Source organism: Brassica rapa, chromosome A10 (genome assembly GCF_000309985.2).
Source record: "Brassica rapa cultivar Chiifu-401-42 chromosome A10, CAAS_Brap_v3.01, whole genome shotgun sequence".
NCBI classification, from domain to species: domain Eukaryota; kingdom Viridiplantae; phylum Streptophyta; class Magnoliopsida; order Brassicales; family Brassicaceae; genus Brassica; species Brassica rapa.
Window position 1 is genome coordinate 8,498,352 of NC_024804.2, and position 20,304 is coordinate 8,518,655.

The following is a 20,304-nucleotide window of genomic DNA, read 5'->3' on the forward strand; positions in this document are numbered from 1 at the left end:
CTAATAAGATTGATGACATGGCTTATAGTTAATATGACATGAACAATCACATTTATTACTGATATATATTTTTGGTAAACTTTATAAAATATGACAATAACTAATACATTACATTTAAGGTTGATTTATATTTTTGGTAAACTTCTTAAAATATGGTATTAATTCATAAATCATTACTAAAATAAATATATTGAAATATGCATTATAAATTTCGAAATCCATTATTTAATTGTATTTTTATAATTATACAATTTTTATTACTAATATTTTCAAAATTTTCTAAATCTTTTTAAAAATATTAATAAATTGTTAATTGTAATTTCATTAGTTTCTTTTAGATATCTACAAATTTTATAAATATTATTTAGTTATAATTTTTAATAACTATACAATTTTTATATGATTTTAAGTAATTTTATACAAGTTGATTTACAACATTTAACCAAAATAAATAGATAAACAAATTATCTAAGATTCGAATTTTAAATATATTACATATATATTATTAAATGTAAATGTAATTTAAAATAAACAAATTTTGTTTTTTAATTTTATGCTTAAATAATCAACTTTATATTAAATATTAGTCAAAAATAATAAATTATATAATATTAATAAATTTCATTTTAAATATAATTTAACTTTTAAAAAAATTATCACTGCACATGGTGCAGGAAAACACCTAGTTTTAGAGATAAATTAGGTGAGTAACATTGATTTTGATATAATTCAATGTCACACATTTGTATCCTATTTTATCCGGTTCTACCCCGTTGATTAAAAGGTTTCCGGTTGCAAGAGAAAGTAGGTGACGTCTTTCTTTTGGTGGAGTCGTCCAACTATACATTTATTAACCACATACATATGCACCGAGTATCCTATTTTATATCCTATTTCAAGCCAAACCCCTACGTGGTGGCTTCTGTAACAGAGCTCTTCAAGCAAAGCCAAAGAATGGTAAATCTCCCTCTGTCTGGAATCTCCCAACCTCTGTTTCCTTGGATACTATTGACCTTATGGACTAGTAGGAACCGTATGGTATTTGAGGAAAAGATCTTCAATGAAAGGGAGGTTATCCTAAAGGCAATCAAGGATGGTCGTGAATGGCAAGTGGCTCAGCCTCTCAAGCCCCCGACAACTTCTCCAACCCCCCCCCCAGCTCAGAAATGTCGTGTAATGCCCAACCTATCTACAACGGTACAATGTTTCTCTGACGGCGCTTGGGATAATGTGACTGGTAGGGGAGGAATGGGATGGATCATTAAGAAGCAAGATGGGGCTACACTGCTCCAAGGCTCTTCTCAACGACGCTATGTCGCCTCAGTATGGTAGCCGAAGCACTGGCCTTGAAAGAAGCTATCTCCTCTGCTACTAATGCAGGTTTCACATACTTACTCTGTTTTTCAGATTGTAAAAGTCTCACGGATCTCATCACAGGAAACTCTTCTGTGACTGCTATTCAAGGCATCCTCCACGACATTGGCGAGATGAGTCGATCCTTGAATTCTATCTCTTTTTCTTTTATCCCTCGTATTAAGAACGAAGTTGCTGATAGATTAGCTAAAGCAGCCCTTGTTGTTGTTTCTCCTATCTCAGTTATGTTGTAAACTCTTTTCTTTTAATGCAAGTAATGAAAGGTTCGACCAAAAAAAAATAAAAATATCACCGGAATAGTATAAGAATATAACCCTACCAACAACCTTTAAATATTAAACATATTCCAACTCTAGTTATCCCTAATCCCACCACAACCCGTAATATTACACCCTAAACTTTAATCAGTAAACCCTAAACCCAAGTCTAAACCCTAAACCCAAATATGAACTCTAAACCCAAATAAAATAGAACAAAATAAATAACATAGTACATATTGGAGAAATTATGAAATGTTCGTGATTGCATGTAAGAAGTTAATGATAATCCCAATCATACTTTTTCATCTTCTAAATACTAAATCCTAATCTCTAATCACTAAACCATAACCCAAATATCAAAATCTAAAATGTACATAGTATTATATAATATAAAATTATATTATGTAATATTAAACTATACGATATATATCACAATACAATTTTTACAGATACATGTAAAGATAATTACTCCCTCCGTTTCAATATAGATGATGTTTTAGAATGACTATTTTGTTTCAATTTACATGAAGTTTTGAGATTTTAAGGTTAACTTTAACTTTATTGGAAACTGTTCAACCAATTAGATTTTACTGTCTCTTTTATAATTGGTTAACTGATTTTAAAATTATATCTTTAAAATACTTTTTTGGAGAAAAGTAATTTTCTTAATCTTTGTGCACTACTACAAAACATTAAGTATTATAAAACAGAAAGAGTATAATTTAAGAAAATTACAAACTATATTTCTAAACAAAATAGAACATTTTTTATTAACCAACAAATGGAAGGAAACATGATAAATAGTATAGTAACAAAATAGAACGCATAACAAAATATACATTTCTATTTTATATGCATAGAATAGAATACAATAATAAAAATTGTTCATCTTCTCCCACATACAACAGAGATTTCCTGTAAATTCAGTTATGTACATGTTCTGGTGTCTTTGTTACTGTCGCTTTTGGAATCTGAGAAGCATCTTCTTTTCGTCACCGACAAAGCCTCCGGTTTCTTCGTCCTCAAAACTTTTCGGGAACGTAGTCCGTAATGTCTTCGTCGCTCAAATCTGTTTTGGAAAAACTTTTTCAAATATCAGCAATGAAAAACTTATTTTGCGAGTGTGTGTGAACAACAAAGAGCCACATTTTATCTTTCACAATCAATAATCATTAATTAAAAAAAATTGAAGATTGAGCCGGTGAAAAGGACGGCTAATATAGTATTATTATAGAAATGTAATAGTGTATATAGGAATATTAGGGAAATTAGTTACTTTGCGAATTAAGTTTTTTTTTATGCTATACGGTCCAATTTCCCTTAGGGATTTTAGATATTAGTCGGCGGCTAAGTTTTTTTTTTATTAGATAGCTAGGGTTAGAACGTGCTGATAACGTGTTGTGAAAGAGAGAATCGATTATTCTTATTCTTATTCCATAGACAACAATACATATATATAGGAATACAATATTAGAGTTTAGAACCTTTAGAACATGGACTTATGGCCTATATGGACATCCACATAATAGTTCATAACATACTCTAGATTCTATATTATCATGGTGTGAAAAATGTTACTTAATATAGTTTAATTTCATTTTATTCATTTTAACTTTTCTATTATCTAAGAAAATTATGTAATACTAATTAAACTTCATTAAAATACTTATTGTGCTTAAATTTGAAATTTAAATATTATACTATCACATATATATATATATATATATATATATATATGTATATATGTAGGGGTGTCAAAATGGGTCATGACCCATGGGTTGACCCAACCCAATTTGACCCATTAACCCAAATGAACTGTTTATTTTTGATCCAATGGGTTAATGGGTTAAAAGATTAATGGATTAACAGGTTAATGGATTAACAGGTTAATGGGTTAACAAGTTAATGGGTTAACAAGTTAATGGGTTTATTGGGTTGGGTCAACTCTAACCCATTTTGTTTTCAATTAAAAAAAACCATAAGTAAACTCAATTCTAAGGTTTGATAAAATTGGAAAATCATGAATTTCTCTAAAGTCCAATCATTTATTCCCGCAAAAACCAATTTTCCCGCCAAAACGTATTTTCCCGCCAAAACCGCAAAAACGCATTTTTCGCCAAAACTTCAAAACCCCATTTTCCAGCCAAAACCGCAAAAAACGCAATTTCCCTCCAAAAATGCATTTTCCCGCCAAAATCGCAAAAATCCATTTTCCCGCAAAAACGCATTTTCCCGCTAAAACCGCAAAAAACGCATTTTCCCGCCAAAACCGCAAAAACGTATTTTCCCGCCAAAACCTCAAAACCCCATTTTCCCGCCAAAACTGCAAAAACGCATTTTTCCGCCAAAACCTCAAAACCCCATTTTCCAGCCAAAACCGCAAAAACGCATTTTCCCGCCAAAACCGCATTTTCCCGCCAAAACCGCAAAAATCCATTTTCCCGCCAAAACTGCAAAAACGCATTTTCCCGCCAAAACCGCAAAAACGCATTTTCCCGCCAAAACCGCAAAAACGCATTTTCCCGCCAAAACTGCAAAAATGCATTTTTCCGCCAAAACCGCAAAAACGCATTTTCCCGCCAAAATCGTAAAAACATGTTTTCCCGCCAAAACCGCAAAAACGCATTTTCCCGCCAAAACTGGGAAAATTCACTTTCCCGCAAAAATGTTATTTTCCGCCTAAACCACAAAAAACATTTTATCATTTTGATCAACTTGGTCATAACTTAAAAATAATTTATTATAAAGATATTGGGTTCATGGGTCAACCATTAACCCATCTAACCTTTTTAATTTAATGGGTCATGGGTCAACCCAACCTATTTAATAAATGGGTTGGGTTGACCCATGACTCATTAACAGTAAACCCATTTGGATTTTGGGTTGGGTTGACCCATTTGACCCATTTTGACACCCCTATATATATGTATAACTATCGCACGTCATTGTAAAACATTTATGAGTACAAATCAAAGTTAAACATTATGCATATTTACAATAGTTTATTAATAGTTTACATGCATCAAAATATATATATATAATGTCTTAAAATTAAAAATTATGTTTTATAAAGTACATAAATATATATATATATATATATATTAAACAATATTTATAGATATATAAATATACACAAATTTATTGGTTGTCTAAGATCACTCATATTACATGAGTGCAAAATCAAATTTGTGACTCTTTATCTAGAATTACGAGGTCTTTGTATAGAAAGCTTTGCTTTATTGATTGTTTTATTCTGGTCTGATTACCTAAATCACTTCAAGTTTGAGTAATAGAATAGCCGTTTGTTGTAAAAAAAAAAATATACACAAATAAATTGCTAAGAAATAATTATTTTAAAGTCTACAATTTTAACATAAATATTTAAAAAAATATTATAAATACTTTTTATATAAGTCAATTATATTTTAGTTTAAAAAGTATAATAAAAACTAAAATAAATTATTAATACAGATTCATACCGTATCGTACCCTAACAAACATATTTTAAATTTATTTCCCTTCTTTTTCCTGATACGTCTAACTAACGTATCTTCTTCTCCAATTAAATAGTATTATCAAACAACATTTTCTTTAATTATTTTGCTCAATCCTCAAGACCACAATAATTTTCAACTTTACAACAAAGCTCTGACCTTGTTCTTCCAAAGTGTAATCGAATGCCATATCACAAAATCCCAGGAGATCAGATCTTGCTGTTTCAGAATCATCAAAAGACAATCTCTTAAAGCAATATTCTATCAATTAGGACCACCAAAGCTATTAGATGGACGATTGTCGGGAGAAGAGAAGACGGTGTACGAAACTGAGAGTAAGTACTGATAATAACGACATGGAGAAGATGATGCATAGAGAAATCGAGAGACAAAGAAGACAAGAAATGGCTTCTCTTTATGCTTCTCTTCGTTCCCTTCTCCCTCTTCACTTCATTCAGGTCACTACCCAGTTCTTATAACCCTAATCCAGATTTTGATGCTTTATTATTACCTTAGATCTGTACGTAGTCTTTGTCATTTGACTTGGTCTTCCATGTAAGAAAATGAAAAGAGATCATCGCAAGTGTTTTGACTTTGTGCTTTTGACTTCACTATAGTGGTTTTCTTAAGAGATTCCTAATACTAGATCTATTAATATCTTGGTTTCTTTGTTGGGTAAGCTTTGATAGCTTGAAGCTCAAGATATCCTTTATCAAGTTGGATAAGGATAAGACAAGCTTTAAGATATACCTAGTAACAATAGGAGTTATCTATAACTATTAGGAAAAGGAAATCTACTCTAATATATATACATACCGAGTTGTGGTATAGATATAACGATAGAGGAGTGTTTTAGTTTTGAGCATATTTTCTAAAGCATTCAATAAAGAGAGCAAGTTCTTTATAATCGTGTGTGTGTTCGAGCTACTTTATTTGGTATCAGAGCGTTAGGTTACAATCATGGGAGACGACAACACCATTATACGCACTAAGGAATTCACACCACCAACAATCCAATGCCCCATACTGAACGCTACAAACTATACGGTATGGAGCATGAGGATGAAAGTCTTATTGAAGATCTATAAGGTTTGGGAAACCATCGAACCTGGTATGGAGGATATAGACAAGAACAATATCGCAATTGGCTTATTGTTCCAAGCAATCCCAGAGTCTATGATACTGCAAGTTGGCGAGCAAGAGACTTCCAAAGGGATATGGGACGCGGTCAAAGCACGCAACGTAGGAGCTGATCGTGTCAAAGAAGCACGTCTACAAACCCTCATGACTGAGTTCGACAGGATCAAGATGAAAGACTCAGACACTATAGATAGCTTCTCGGGGAAGTTATCAGAGATGGCGTCTAAATCAGCGGCACTTGGAAAGATCATTGAAGAAAATATTCTAGTGAAGAAATTCTTAAATAGTCTACCAAGGAGCAAGTACATACAGATCACAGCATCTCTCGAACAAGTTTTGGATTTAAATACTACTCCGTTTGAAGATATAATCGGGAGATTGAAAGCTTACGAAGAAAGAATTCTTGATGACGATCAAGATACACAAGGAAAGCTCTTATATTCAGATTCATATCAAAACAATGGAGCTCGAGGAAGAGGCCGTGGTCGTGGAGGAAGAGGATACAGAGGACGAGGAAGGGGCAGAGGAAATTCACAAGACACAACAAACAATCAAACTCAAAATCAAGAAAAGGAGAAGAAGGACAGATCGAAGATTGTTTGTTTCCGTTGTGATAAGAATGGCCACTTTGCATCCGTATGTCCTGAGAGACTCCAAAAGATACAAGAAGCAAACAAAGTGGAGACAGAAGAAGCTGATCCATCCCTTTATATGCACGAGATTGTATTCTTAAACGAAGAAAACTTGGTACCAAAGAAATATGAAACCAAGGAAGGAGAAGAAGATATTTGGTACTTAGACAACGGAGCCAGCAATCATATGACAGGGAATGTGTCATATTTTTCAGAACTCAATCGCAATATCAAAGGCAAAGTGAAATTTGGAGATGATTCATATGTCAACATAGAAGGCAAAGGATCAATCATATTTCAAGGCAAAACCGGAGAACAAAAGCTAGTTACAAACATATACTACATTCCTGATCTCAAGAGCAACATCCTAAGTTTAGGACAAGCTACGGAAGTGGGATGCGACGTAAGGATGAGACTAGACTACCTAACGGTACACGATCCAAACGGGAGATTACTGGTTAAAGTAACCAGATCACTAAACAGATTGTACAAGATAAAACTCAAGATCGGCAAGCCTATGTGTCTAAATCTAAAGCTAGAAGATGAAACGTGGAAGTGGCATGCAAGGTTAGGACATGTAAGTTTTAAGACAATGAAGTTGATGTCCCAACAAGAGATGGTGCAAGGTTTACCTAAGATAGAAGACGAGAAAAGACTTTGCGAGTCTTGCTTGGTGGGTAAGCAAACCCGACAAACCTTCCCAAAATCAGCTACATTCCGAGCTTCAAAACCATTGGAACTACTACATGCTGATCTGTGTGGCCCTATTGCGCCATCAACCATCGCAAATAACAAATACATATTTGTGATAATAGACGACTTCTCGAGATACATGTGGTCTATCTTGATGAAAGAAAAGAGCGATGCATTCAGTAGATTCAAGGCGTTTAAAGAGCTAGTGGAGAAAGATCTAAACACAAAAATCACGACTCTAAGAACTGATCGAGGGGGTGAGTTCACGTCATTAGAGTTCAAAGATTTCTGCGACAACAACGGCATCAAAAGACACCTGACGGCACCATACACACCACAGCAAAACGGTGTGGTGGAAAGGAGGAACAGGACGTTGATGGAGATGACACGGAGCATCCTTAAGGCAATGAAGGTACCAAACTACCTATGGGGCGAAGCAGTTCGACATTCAACCTATATTATCAACAGAGTACCAACGAGAGCCCTTAAGAACATGACGCCATACGAAAGCTTGCGGATAAAGAAACCAAACCTAAACCATATAAGGGTTTTCGGTTGCTTAGCATATGCAAAGATAGACAGTGCGATGCTCAAGAAGCTAGACGACAGATCTTTGGTTTTGGTTCATCTTGGAACAGAGCCAGGATCCAAGGCTTATAGGCTCTACAATCCGGAAACACGAAGAATTGTAGTAAACCGTGATGTTGTGTTTGATGAAAAGAAAGGCTGGAATTGGAATAAAAACACTGGGGCAACGCGAGATCCAGGCATGTTCCAGATGAAGTGGGGAGAAGTCATTGATGCAGGACAAGGACCGGTTGTGATCAACGATGGTGAAGATCAACAACAAGAGAACAACGATCAGCACAATGAACAAAACGAAGATCAAGAGAACGATATTGATCAAGACGTTCAACCTCAACCTCAACAACCAATACAACAACCAACACGGCAATCAACACGACAGAGCAACAAACCTCGGTACCTAGATGATTATGTTCTACAAGCAGAACTAGACATCGAGAGACTACTTTTATCCATAAATGACGAACCAAGGAACTACCAAGAAGCAAAAGGGTGGTCAAAGTGGACTGATGCTTGTGGAGAAGAGATAGACTCAATCAACAAGAACAAGACATGGTATCTTGTTGATAGACCAATGGGAGCTAAGGTAATTGGTCTCAAGTGGATTTTCAAAATCAAAAGGAATGCTGATGGTACTATCAAGAAGTTTAAAGCTAGGCTTGTAGCTAAAGGGTACGTACAAGAATCAGGCCTCGACTACGATGAAGTTTTCGCACCGGTTGCAAGACTTGAAACCATAAGATTTCTAAGTGCTCTAGCAGCGTCACACGGGTGGCAAATTCATCACTTAGACGTCAAGACGGCTTTCTTATACGGTGAACTAAAGGAAGACGTGTACGTCGAACAGCCCGAGGGTTTTGAAACTAAAGGCAAAGAGAAGAAGGTCTACAAGTTATCAAAAGCCTTATATGGGTTAAAACAAGCTCCACGAGCTTGGAATACTAAGCTAGATCAAGTGCTAAAAGGAATGAAGTTCAGTCGATGCTCAAAGGAGAATGCCGTGTACCGCAAAGAAGAAAAGGATGCGATCCTTATCGTTGCGATATACGTAGACGATCTTTTCATAACCGGCAACAGCATCAATACTATAAATGAGTTCAAGAAAGGGATGTCATCAAAGTTTGAGATGTCTGACCTAGGGAAGCTCACCTATTATCTTGGGATAGAAGTTCATCAAGGTAATGATGGTATAGAACTTAAGCAAGAAGCATACGCAAGAAAAGTTCTACAAGAAGTCGGCTTAGAAACATGTAATGCGACCAAGATACCAATGGAGTTTGGTCTAAAGGTTTCAAAAGCTGAAGAAGAAGAAGAGATAGACGCAACGAAATACAGAAGAAACGTGGGATGTTTACGATATTTACTTCACACACGACCGGACCTTGCGTTCTCAGTCAGTGTGGCTAGTCGTTACATGCAAAGGCCTCGAAAGTCACATGGCGATATCATGAAGCAAATTATGAGATATCTACAAGGAACTTCTGCATATGGGTTAAAGTACAAACGAGAAGGAACGAAGAAGCTGACTGGCTATAGTGATAGCAGTCACAACATTGACCAAGACGATGGAAGAAGCACCACGGGTCACATGTTTTACTTTGGAACCTCACCGATCACTTGGTGTTCACAAAAACAGAACACAGTTGCACTCTCATCGTGCGAGGCAGAGTTTATGGCCGCAACTGAAGCAGCACGCCAGGCCATATGGCTCCAAGACCTTCTAAGCGAGATCACGGGTTGGAAGGTAGATAGAGTCCTCATCAAGATTGATAACAAGTCGGCTATAGAGCTTACTAAGAACCCTGTTTTTCACGGCAAGAGCAAGCACATACATAAACGGTACCATTTCATTCGAGAATGCATTGAGAGAGAGCTCGTCGACGTCGAGCATGTACCAGGAACTTTACAAAAGGCCGACATCCTCACAAAGGCTTTGGCAAGAATCATGTTCGTTGAGATGAGAGACTTGATAGGAGTTCAAGACTTGTCTAAGAAGGATTCAAAGCTCAAGAAGGAGAATGTTGGGTAAGCTTTGATAGCTTGAAGCTCAAGATATCCTTTATCAAGTTGGATAAGGATAAGACAAGCTTTAAGATATACCTAGTAACAATAGGAGTTATCTATAACTATTAGGAAAAGGAAATCTACTCTAATATATATATACATACCGAGTTGTGGTATAGATATAACGATAGAGGAGTGTTTTAGTTTTGAGCATATTTTCTAAAGCATTCAATAAAGAGAGCAAGTTCTTTATAATCGTGTGTGTGTTCGAGCTACTTTATTCTTTGTTTCTTGACGGGATTTTTTGCTTAGGGTAAGCGTTCCACATCTGATCAAGTGAATGAGGCTGCGAACTACATAACGTATCTGCATAAGAAGATCAAGGAACTGAGTTCAAAGAGAGATGAGCTCATGTTACTCTCTAGAGGAAGCTTCTCTGATGATTCTAAGGATGAGATGAAGATGATGAATCATGTGGTGGTTCGTCACTGTTTGGCGGGTCTGGAAATAGTGTTTAGCAGCCGCTGCTATGGTGGCCAACCACGGCTTTCTAGTGTTCTTCAAGTACTTAGTGAAAATGGTCTCTGCCTTCTTAACGCCATCTACTCTATTGTTGATGACAGGGTTATTTACACCATACAAGCTGAGGTAAACTTATCTTACTTTAGTCTTACTTAATTTAGCTACGTTCATTTGTGTTTGCATTTGTATGTTACGATAGAAAAACATTTAGTGAACATTTTTAGGTTATACCGAATATTTTTACTATACAAAGTGAATTGTATCCATTCCGGTCATGTTTGGTTTTCTTGTTACAGTTTATAAAAAAAAGTGATCAAATTAAACACTAAATTTTGTGATTTATTTAAACATTTTAGCTCAATTTTATAACAAGTTGAAACATAGATATACAAATAATGTTGAGTTCATCATAGTAATTACTAACATGCGAAAACACGAGCTAGGCCCTAGTACGTATGTATCCAGATTGGAAGCCATCAATCAAGACTGTAAACGTTATAAGAAAAAATATATATATATATATATATCTCGCCTTCTTCTTGAGCATCAAATATATGAAAAGAAGAAATGATAACTACTATATATGATCATATTTGATAGTAACTGAGTTCGCCCTAGAGACTTTTCTCTCTGGCACACCACCCAAGACGCCGTCGTCTCCGTCCGATCTCCATGGATTCACACTGCAAGGTCTCTCCGCCGTCGCCTCCGTCCGAAACTCCCATTAAGAAGCTATGCTTCTCCTCGTTGGGATTCTACCTAGGATGACCCGAAGCGTTTCTCGGAGAGGTGAAGAACTATTGAAAGCTCAAAGGTCGAGCCTTTCACTTGCCTCTGCCTCTCCCACGCCTAGGTCGTTGCCTCCGGTGAGAACTCGTCGTTCCAATGTCTCAGAGTCTGCTTGCGTTTCAGTGACAAAGAGCCCTCATGTACTACCCTCGAAGCCAGAACCTCCATATCTGTTTCCGGTGGAAAAGATAAAACCGCTGCTTGAAACCTTCCCTCCGCCAGATCCGCCTCCACCAGATCCGCCGTTTAAAACTCCCTCTCCGCCAGAAACACCAGACCCTCCTCTTAAAGCTCCTTCTCCTATGTGCCCTCTGGAACCTGTAGATCCTCCGGACGTTTTATTTCTCAACGCTCCTCTGCGTTTCTGCGACACCTCCTCCGGACCATCTCTTCAAGCTTTATTTCAGATTTCAACTGTAAAGCTTCCATGTAGGATAGCGACAAAGAGTGGAGGTGGTGCTGGTGCTCATGTGTCTGCAAGTGACACTTTATTGGCCTACGGGCTTCTCTCTCCTGTGTTATACAGGTCTATATTTGGATGTGTTGACTGTTCTTTATTCAGTTCTTGTTTCGACCTTCCTATCACTCCTCCTTGTAAGAGCATGCCCATTGAAGGTTTTAACCTGAAGTTCACACAAATTCCAAGAAAACAAAATAATATAATATACTATTTTTTGTGAACCTGTATCCTGCAACTCTTTGCGTAAGGGGCGGTATCACTACTGTTTCGCGAGTCCAACGACACGTGGCGGCCCACGATTGGTCTGCCTATTTTTTTTTTTAAGTTAAACAAAAAAAAAGTAAAATAAAAAATAAAAAATCATTAAAATTGTTTTGGAAATCGAGCTCTCCTAAGTTTACTGATGGGGATGCTCTAAGGTCCCTCATGTACATCTTAGCTCTTTCTTTTCCAGTTATTCTGCTACTGTAGAATGGATTAGACAGCTATTTGTGTGGGTGACGTTGGAATTGAGGTTCATGACTTTAGTCGGTGATATACGGATGGGTTTAGTGTTATTTGGTCCTACTCTTGCGACCTCTAATAGCGTTTTTATCCCCTTGGTGCGATCGTCTGCAGTATGCAGTTCTCTTACGGGTTCTATTCCGGGTGTTGGTGTTATGTTCGTGTATCTCTCTTTTTGGTGGCAGGTAGAAGAGAAACTCATCTTCATATTTAAGTTGGATGTGGCGGGTTATAATTTCCCGCTTATCCCTCGTTTGAATCAGTCTTCTTTCCTAATACTTCCTCCTATATGGAGTGAATTGGATGAACAAGCTTTGTTGGTATTGCAAGGATCTTCCTCCCATCGAATGCTCTTCTCTGCATATGGTGCAGTGTGTGTGGTCTTATGGGTTACACTAGATGCGATCTTTGAAGTAGCTTATGACGTTGTTGTGATACGATCTCATATGGTTTCTTTTTGTGATTTGTGTAGTCATTCTTATCTTTTATGTTATTGTTGTTGTTGTTTGTTTGGATGTCAATAGCCTCCTTGTATCCTTCTTTATTGGAGCGTAAACATTTTTAATATCAGTGCAAGTATGGTTTGATAAAAAAAAAAATATGTTCATATTTGTTTCGTGTGTGTATATTAAAATACCCAGTTATAAATGACAAATCAAACTTCAATTTTGTTTTATTTTGTATTTGGGCCATCCTCAAAGGAAATGTCTTCATGCCATGTTTTTAAATGGAATATAATTCTCATATCTTTGTATGTATTACTGTTGTATACTGCATAAAATTAATAATATGTTTGAGAGTGCATATGGCTTGTTTTCTTTGCAGGTCAACGATATGACTTTGATAGACTTCAGAAAACTTGAAGAGAGCTTAATCAGAATGAAGTAATAAAATGGTTGTTGAGTATGTTTTTAATTTGGTGATGTTTGTTTGTCCATGTGTCATCTTCATTGAGATGTCATTTATAAGATCTGTCCAAATGATTCCATCTAAATGTTATTCGGCACTTTTCGTTTGTTTATTTATATTTTTATCTAGATGAATTTGGTAAACAAATGACTTATATATCTTTTTTTTATTTAATCATATTTTAGCATTGTTTACCTATATTAATTTTATTAATTATCTAAAATATAATTATTTTAAAAATGGTTTTGGCAGGAGATATAATTTTTTTTTCTAACGGAAAATTATTTTTTGTAATTTTAATGAGAAACTATTTTGTGGTTTTGGTGGAAAATGTACTTTTTGCGCTTTGGCGAGAAAGTGTGTTTTTCCAGTTTTTGCAGATAAAGGATTTTTGTTTTTTCAGTGAGAAATTTTTTTTGCGTTGTTATAGCGGGAAAATACATTTCTGCGGTTATGGGGGAAAATGGGTTCTTTGGTTTTGGCGGGAAGTGCTTTTTCGTGGTTTTGACGGGAAAATGTTTATGTGGTTTTGGCGAGAAATGCGTTTTTGCGGTTTTGGTGCAAAATACATTTTTGCGATTTTGAAGAGAAATTTTTTTTTTTTTTGTTTTAGCGAGAAAACACGTTTTTGCTTTCTTGGCGACAAAAAATACATTTTTTGGGTTTTGGCGGGAAACTTTATTTTGCGATTTTGACGGGAATGTGCATTTTCGTGCGGGAAGTTCGCTTTTGGGATTTTGCGAAAAAATGCGTTTTTGCGGTTTTAGTGAAAAATGCATTTTTGTGGTTTTGGTGGAGAAATGTATTTTTACGTTTTGGTGGAAAATATGTATTTGTGGTTTTGACCTAAAAATGTATTTTTTTTTGTTTTGGCGAAAATGTGTTTTTGCAATTTTGGGAAAACATATAATTTTTAAAGTTTCTTTTTTTTTTTGAAACTGGCTTCAATTTTTAAAGTTTCTTGAGAATCTATATCATAATCATTTGTTTGGCTAAACTTGAATATAAATATTTATTAGAATAAGGCTAAATTTGTCATTTGTTATTTTGGAAAGGTTCATCTCTTATTATATTCACCAATTAAACTCATATGGATAAACCATTTGGATGAGTTTCATTTTAGGCTACAATTTTAAAACTCATCTGGATGGATCATTTGGATGATGCTCATTTTAACACTAAACGAACATCAATTCTCATCTTTATCCATCTGGATGGACAAACGAACAACCCTCTCTTAAATTTTCAAGGAAGACTTAAATATGTACGTAATTTATGTGTAATTGTATTACTGGATTGTGTTTACTTCACATTTATCTGTATGTATTATTATTCCACATAGGTCGGATCTGATTAGCTAGTTTAGTTGTTTTTTGGATTGGCAAATCTTTTTTTCAATAAACGAGGCTAGTATTTTATCTGATCTATTTCAATTCTATCACTAGAAATTATTTGATATGTTCAAATTTAAATAACGTGATAGATTCACTTTCTCATATGCAACGCTCTAAGGGTAGCAGACGGACTAGTTGATCTTATACATGGCTGTAAGTGTACTAATGAGTTTCAGAGCTTGAAGCGGTTGTGATTCCTTTTGTTCTTTGTTTTCCATAGCTCACATATCACCGATTGGCATATGCCACATCATAACCCATTAATTTCATAACAATGAAGAAGACATTGGACAATTGCAGTACATAATTATGTGTCTATGTGGACTTTTGATCACTTCGTGCAAGATTGTATGTCCTTATATTTTGAGTCTGGGGCACATGTGTGATGCCGAATGTGCTGAAACGATCATTGCATCTTTAAAATTCCTTCATATATATGCACATACCATTATTTGAAATCATCTTCACCAATTCAAACAATTTGCCAAAAAAATTATGTGTAGTTGTTGGAAAGTTATCATCCATTCTATTTCCCAAATGTGAGCTTCAAATTCTGAATGCAAATGTGTGAGGGTAGATCATGTATTCCTTGCCCCCTTCAAAACCTCAAAACCTTCGAGCATGATGTACCATCCTTGTCATGAAAACTGTCCATTTTCTTTCCATGACCCATCCGTACACCATTTTTTTATTCTAGATTTTTGTACTCGTGTTTCCTCCTCCACATGTCATATGATTGTATTTTTCTGTGGAATGCCCCTATATGTTCTTTATTCCATAATGTTGATTTTGTCTGTACTAATTACATTGTGTCTCAGGGATTTATGTCGACGTTGTTATCTAGTTTAAATTTATACCCTCCCAAATATATCATAAATTCATGCAAAATGTTGATCATCCAAGTGTGATGAAATTCTCCAAAATAGTCATATTAGTGAAAGAACGAAAGTGAATGAAATCTGTCCGAATTTGTTGGAATTTTTGACAAAGCCCATACTTGTCGCTGATGGACATCTGAAAAGGACATGATTAGTTTTTTCCTCATCTACTCCACATCGTGCACACTGTGTGTTGCCACTTATCTTCTCGACTTTAAGGTTTTTATTCATTGCTAAAAATCTGAGGTGATTTGCCATAAGAAATATTTGAATTTTAGTATACATCTAATATTACAAAAGAAGGTATGTAAAGATTTGACAACTGGACGATAAAACATATCATTTTTAAACTGATCTGGTACATATGCTCAATGTGATAATAAGACTTGACCGTATACTTTCTTGATTTTATGAAATACTATCCATCTTCATATGATGTAAGGAATTTGTATAGTGATATATTCTTGATGATTTTCACATCCGAAGGCTCAACCAAAGCTTGGATCACTAGAGTTTTGCCTTACATTCTTGCTGGGTCAATGAGCTGATTACGTAAGAGTAGAATAAAAGATGTTTGATTGTTTTTTTTACTGGTCTCCGACGATTGGATGGGATCCAGAGTTATTCCATACTGAAATAGGTGATCTTCTTTTCACCCTTTGATTAGTCATTTGTTAACCAGAAACTAGCTGATATAATATTACGCAATTGTATGATGACGAGTATAATCTTATTGGTTCTATACATTTCTTTGAAAACTCGAGCAAATAATGGATTGATTTCTCAAATAATCTCCAAAACTATTTTCCTAGTATAAGTGTACTAAAATCCGTCAAAGCTATGAAACCTAGTCTTCACTCTTCTTTAGTTTTACATAGCTTATCCAAAGAACAAAATGCATACCTTTTCCATTTCTCTTTGAGCTCCACCAGAATTGAGATACTATGTTTGTTAATTTTGTCATCACTTCGAAAGCCAAAAACAAGACATATGATTCGGTAACGCCATTGCAACTGATTTGATAAATACCTATTTACCTCCTTTTGTTAGGAAATTAACCATTCATCCATTTACTTGACCAAGAAGTCTATCCTTTAAAAAACCAAAAAATTGCGTTCTTGAACCCCCAATTTTTTTTGGGATCCCTAGTTATCTACCAATTTCTCCTACTGTTCGACTCTCTACTATGTCATGCATTTCTTTATGAGTAGACCCATGAATCATGTGCCAGAATGGTAGAGCAGATTTGGTAAAATTAGTTTATTGATCAGACACCGATTCATACTTCTTTATTTTTTCTTAGAATAGTCTCACATTCCTATTTATTTGCTTTGCAGAAAAAGGATGTCCTATGCAAATAGTAGATGACATATCGTGGGGCACACTCTTGCCACCTTAAAACTTGTTAATATTTTTTGCTCTTTCTGCTTTCCATATATTTGAGATCATTATTTATATACATAATAAAATTTTAGAAAGATGAGGGATATGCTTGTCTTATTCCGCTATGTGGGTTGGTGTTTCCTTAAATTTGCCAACGTGTTCGTTCTATCATCCACAAAATCTATTGCAGTGCAAACTCCATCGTCTCAAACAATATCTGAATGAACGCTCTTTCAATCATATCATAAGCATTACCCATGTCTGTTTTTACTGTCATATATTAATTCTGAGATGAATTATTTTTCTTTAGCCCTAGCACATTTAATGTGCTATCAATATACTATCTGAAATCAACCGTCCTGCCAAAAATGATGATTGGGTTCCCGATATTAACATCAGTAGACAGTGCTTAAGTATTCGGCACATAACATTTCAAATATTCTTGTATCACACATTAAAAAGACTAATCGGTCTTAATTTTGTCATCTTAGTTGGTCACTTCGTTTTAGGGATCAATCAAATATATTTTTTGTGTTCAACCTAGCTAGCTTCTATCTTTTATATCTGCATGAATGTATTTACAATTCAATAGAGTATGCCTTTATGTGCCAAAAATGTTGAAAAATAAAGCTGTCATCCCAATGCTTTTTCTGTGTGCATCATGAATAATGTCCTTTGAATTTCTTCATGTTTCACTGCCGCTGTAAGTTGACAATTCATTTGATCGATTTAGTTGATAGTATTTCATGTAAGCAAGCCTCAAAAATTTTAGGATTAGAAAGGTGAATAAATCTTTAATGTAGCTGAATCATAAATTAAACATGAATATTACTAACCTCACAATCATAAACAATTAAATTATAAATTTTATCCAATATCCACAATATTGACAAATACATGTGAATTAACAAGAAAATTGTAAAAATTCCTTTTAAACTTGGAGAAATGCAATTTTATTGAAATTAAACGAACAAAGGTTCTTGAGAAGTCTTATCATAGAAGACTTCTTGAGAAGTCGTTTAGGTTATTTTACAATTTTAAATTTACACAAAAACAAAAATATACTTTATATTGTTTGGAATTAAAACTTATACAACTAAAATATAACAAAATTATATAATCATGATCATAATGATTTTGAATTTATATTTTATTTGGTTTTGACACACACAACAAAAAAATATATCAAAAATTTAATGATATCTTACTCTTTAGAGAGACAAATAAACGATGAAAAAAAATACAATTTTAAGCTAAATAATAAGAAGACAATTACATTAAGTTGAATCTATAGTTTTATTCAAAAAATAGAAAAACTTCAAAATATGTCCTCATATCTAAAAAATTAAATATCCAAAACATTAAAATTGGTTCAAAACAGAAAAAAAAATCAAAATAGAACCTTTTTATATGTTTGAATAATAAACAAAACAATCACATGAGGTTGAATCTAAGGTTTTTTCGAATCTAACACAAAAACACACACAAAATGTATACCCAAAGTTTATATATTTACCTTTTTAAGAGTGGAAAATGAAATCATGTAATGAAAAACCTGTAAAAACAAGATAAAGTGGTGAGAAAAACATGAGATAAAGATTAGAAACTGATCTAAGTTTGGTGTCTTCAAATTCAAATAAATTAGAGAGGGGTTAGACAATTTTAGAGTGGGAAAGAGAGAGAATGTATAAATTTTATTTATATAAAAAACAAAATTTCAATTAAGTTAAAAAGTCCGAAGTAGAAAACTTCTCACGAAGTCTACTAGTGTATTACAATTTATTAGGCTTCTCAAGAAGTTTGCTATTGCATTACAGTTTATAGACTTTCAGAAGTCTCCTAACCATAAATTTATGTAACGTTCTAAAGGTTTTCTAAAGAAGTTTGCTAGTACATAACTTCTTGGTAAGAAGTCTTCTACCCATAAACTCTAAATCAGATATTTTAAGTAGATAACAATACACACTTTTTTTTTAACACATAACAATACACACTTCTTAAACACAAAATCTACTTATAAATTTTTTAATATATACAATACTAAACACTTATATGTCAAATTTTAGTTTAAGATTCAGTTCAAAAAAAATATTTAGGATTCTAAAATTTAATCCTAAGAATACAGACATTGCTTGAACATATGCTATCAAACTCTTACTAATGTACAATCGTTACATACAATATATATTCACTCATCTATGTGGGAAAAAAATTAATTTTGTTAAATTTAAATTTATATGATTTAGAATACTTATATTTACATGGTCTCAATTTATTCTCCATCGAAATATTTTTCTTAATTTTATAAATCTAATCTATTAATTTAGGGTCCTACTTTATATCTAGCATACAAAAGTTTATGCTAGACAATTAATTAGAAATTTAACTAAATCTCTTAAATTTCCTCATATATGATATTTTCTTAACAAGAAAAATAAACAATATACATCTAAAGAATAACATTCCTAAGAAAAGCTAAATATATATCCATTGTGCTATTATTTTTTCTTGTTTATCATATTTAATCTAGACCAATTTTTATATATATTTCAGTAGTTAATTTTAAAATTAATAGTATATCCCAATTATTTTTGAAATTATCATATTAAATTTTTTACAAAAAAAAATTAATAATATTTATTGGTTTATTTCTGTAGTAAAAATAAAAACACCAAAATGAAATATAATATATTAAATAAAATATTATTTAAAACTATAATATTAAAACATTTATTTTGGTCACATACAAACATTTCAAGAATAAAAAACTTTTATACAAAACATAATAAATTTTGTAATAATTTAAATTAAACTAAAGTTTAAAATTAAACTAATAATATGACATTGCATTTTTAAATAAAAAAAAAAAAAAGTAATTAATATATGGTTACCACAATTTCATCAAAAACAAATTTCAACATTCAAAATAATATTATATACTTAAAAAAAATTGATATTAGATATATATATATTTATATATTTATATATATATATATATACTTATTTTATAGTTTAAATATTATTTTAAAAAATAGAAATATATTCGTGCGGGTTCAAATCTAGTTAATTTTAAGATTAAATACAGACAAAACTTAGGTTCACCTTCTATGGTGAACCTTTAAATTTACCACATCTATTACCACCAATCAAAGTGTCAACTAGATAATTAATAAAAAAATATTAAATTTTATTAAAAAAAAATTAAAATAGTTGAAAAAAGAATGATGCCTAACAAAACCCTAAATTCTAAACCCTAAATCTAAATCTAACCCCTAAATACTAA

General features: G+C 33.5%; 2 protein-coding genes across 5 annotated transcripts; both read left to right on the forward strand.

The window, feature by feature from the left end:
- Positions 1-4,200: 4,200 nt before the first annotated feature.
- On the forward strand, positions 4,201-19,903 carry LOC103832862 (transcription factor bHLH36-like). Its single transcript, XM_033282385.1, has 3 exons — positions 4,201-5,586; positions 10,495-10,830; positions 13,283-19,903. The coding sequence occupies exons 1-3, from the start codon at positions 5,419-5,421 to the stop codon at positions 13,343-13,345; spliced, it is 567 nt and encodes a 188-aa protein (XP_033138276.1). The 5' UTR covers positions 4,201-5,418; the 3' UTR covers positions 13,346-19,903.
- On the forward strand, positions 10,862-13,027 carry LOC103832843. Of its 4 annotated transcripts, none has more exons than XM_033282384.1 (3): positions 10,862-12,088; positions 12,369-12,642; positions 12,721-13,027. In XM_033282384.1, exons 1-3 carry the CDS (start codon positions 11,439-11,441, stop codon positions 12,979-12,981), a joined length of 1,185 nt encoding a protein of 394 aa, XP_033138275.1. In that variant the 5' UTR covers positions 10,862-11,438; the 3' UTR covers positions 12,982-13,027. The 4 variants fall into 4 exon arrangements, with proteins under 4 accessions (XP_033138275.1, XP_018512028.1, XP_009107185.1 ...); XM_018656512.2 differs by having other exon boundaries at positions 12,788-13,027; XM_009108937.3 differs by having other exon boundaries at positions 10,862-12,092; positions 12,373-13,027.
- Positions 19,904-20,304: the final 401 nt, after the last annotated feature.

Excerpts from the sequence above, each read along its gene's own strand:
- LOC103832862 (XM_033282385.1), top strand. The coding sequence starts at position 5,419 with ATGGACGATTGTCGGGAGAAGAGAAGACGGTGTACGAAACTGAGAGTA. Across the intron at positions 5,587-10,494 it reads TCCCTCTTCACTTCATTCAG|GGTAAGCGTTCCACATCTGA; the intron begins GTCACTACCCAG and ends TTTTTTGCTTAG. Across the intron at positions 10,831-13,282 it reads TTTACACCATACAAGCTGAG|GTCAACGATATGACTTTGAT; the intron begins GTAAACTTATCT and ends TTTTCTTTGCAG.
- LOC103832843 (XM_009108937.3), top strand. The coding sequence starts at position 11,439 with ATGCTTCTCCTCGTTGGGATTCTACCTAGGATGACCCGAAGCGTTTCT. Across the intron at positions 12,093-12,372 it reads CTATCACTCCTCCTTGTAAG|GTCCCTCATGTACATCTTAG; the intron begins AGCATGCCCATT and ends GGATGCTCTAAG.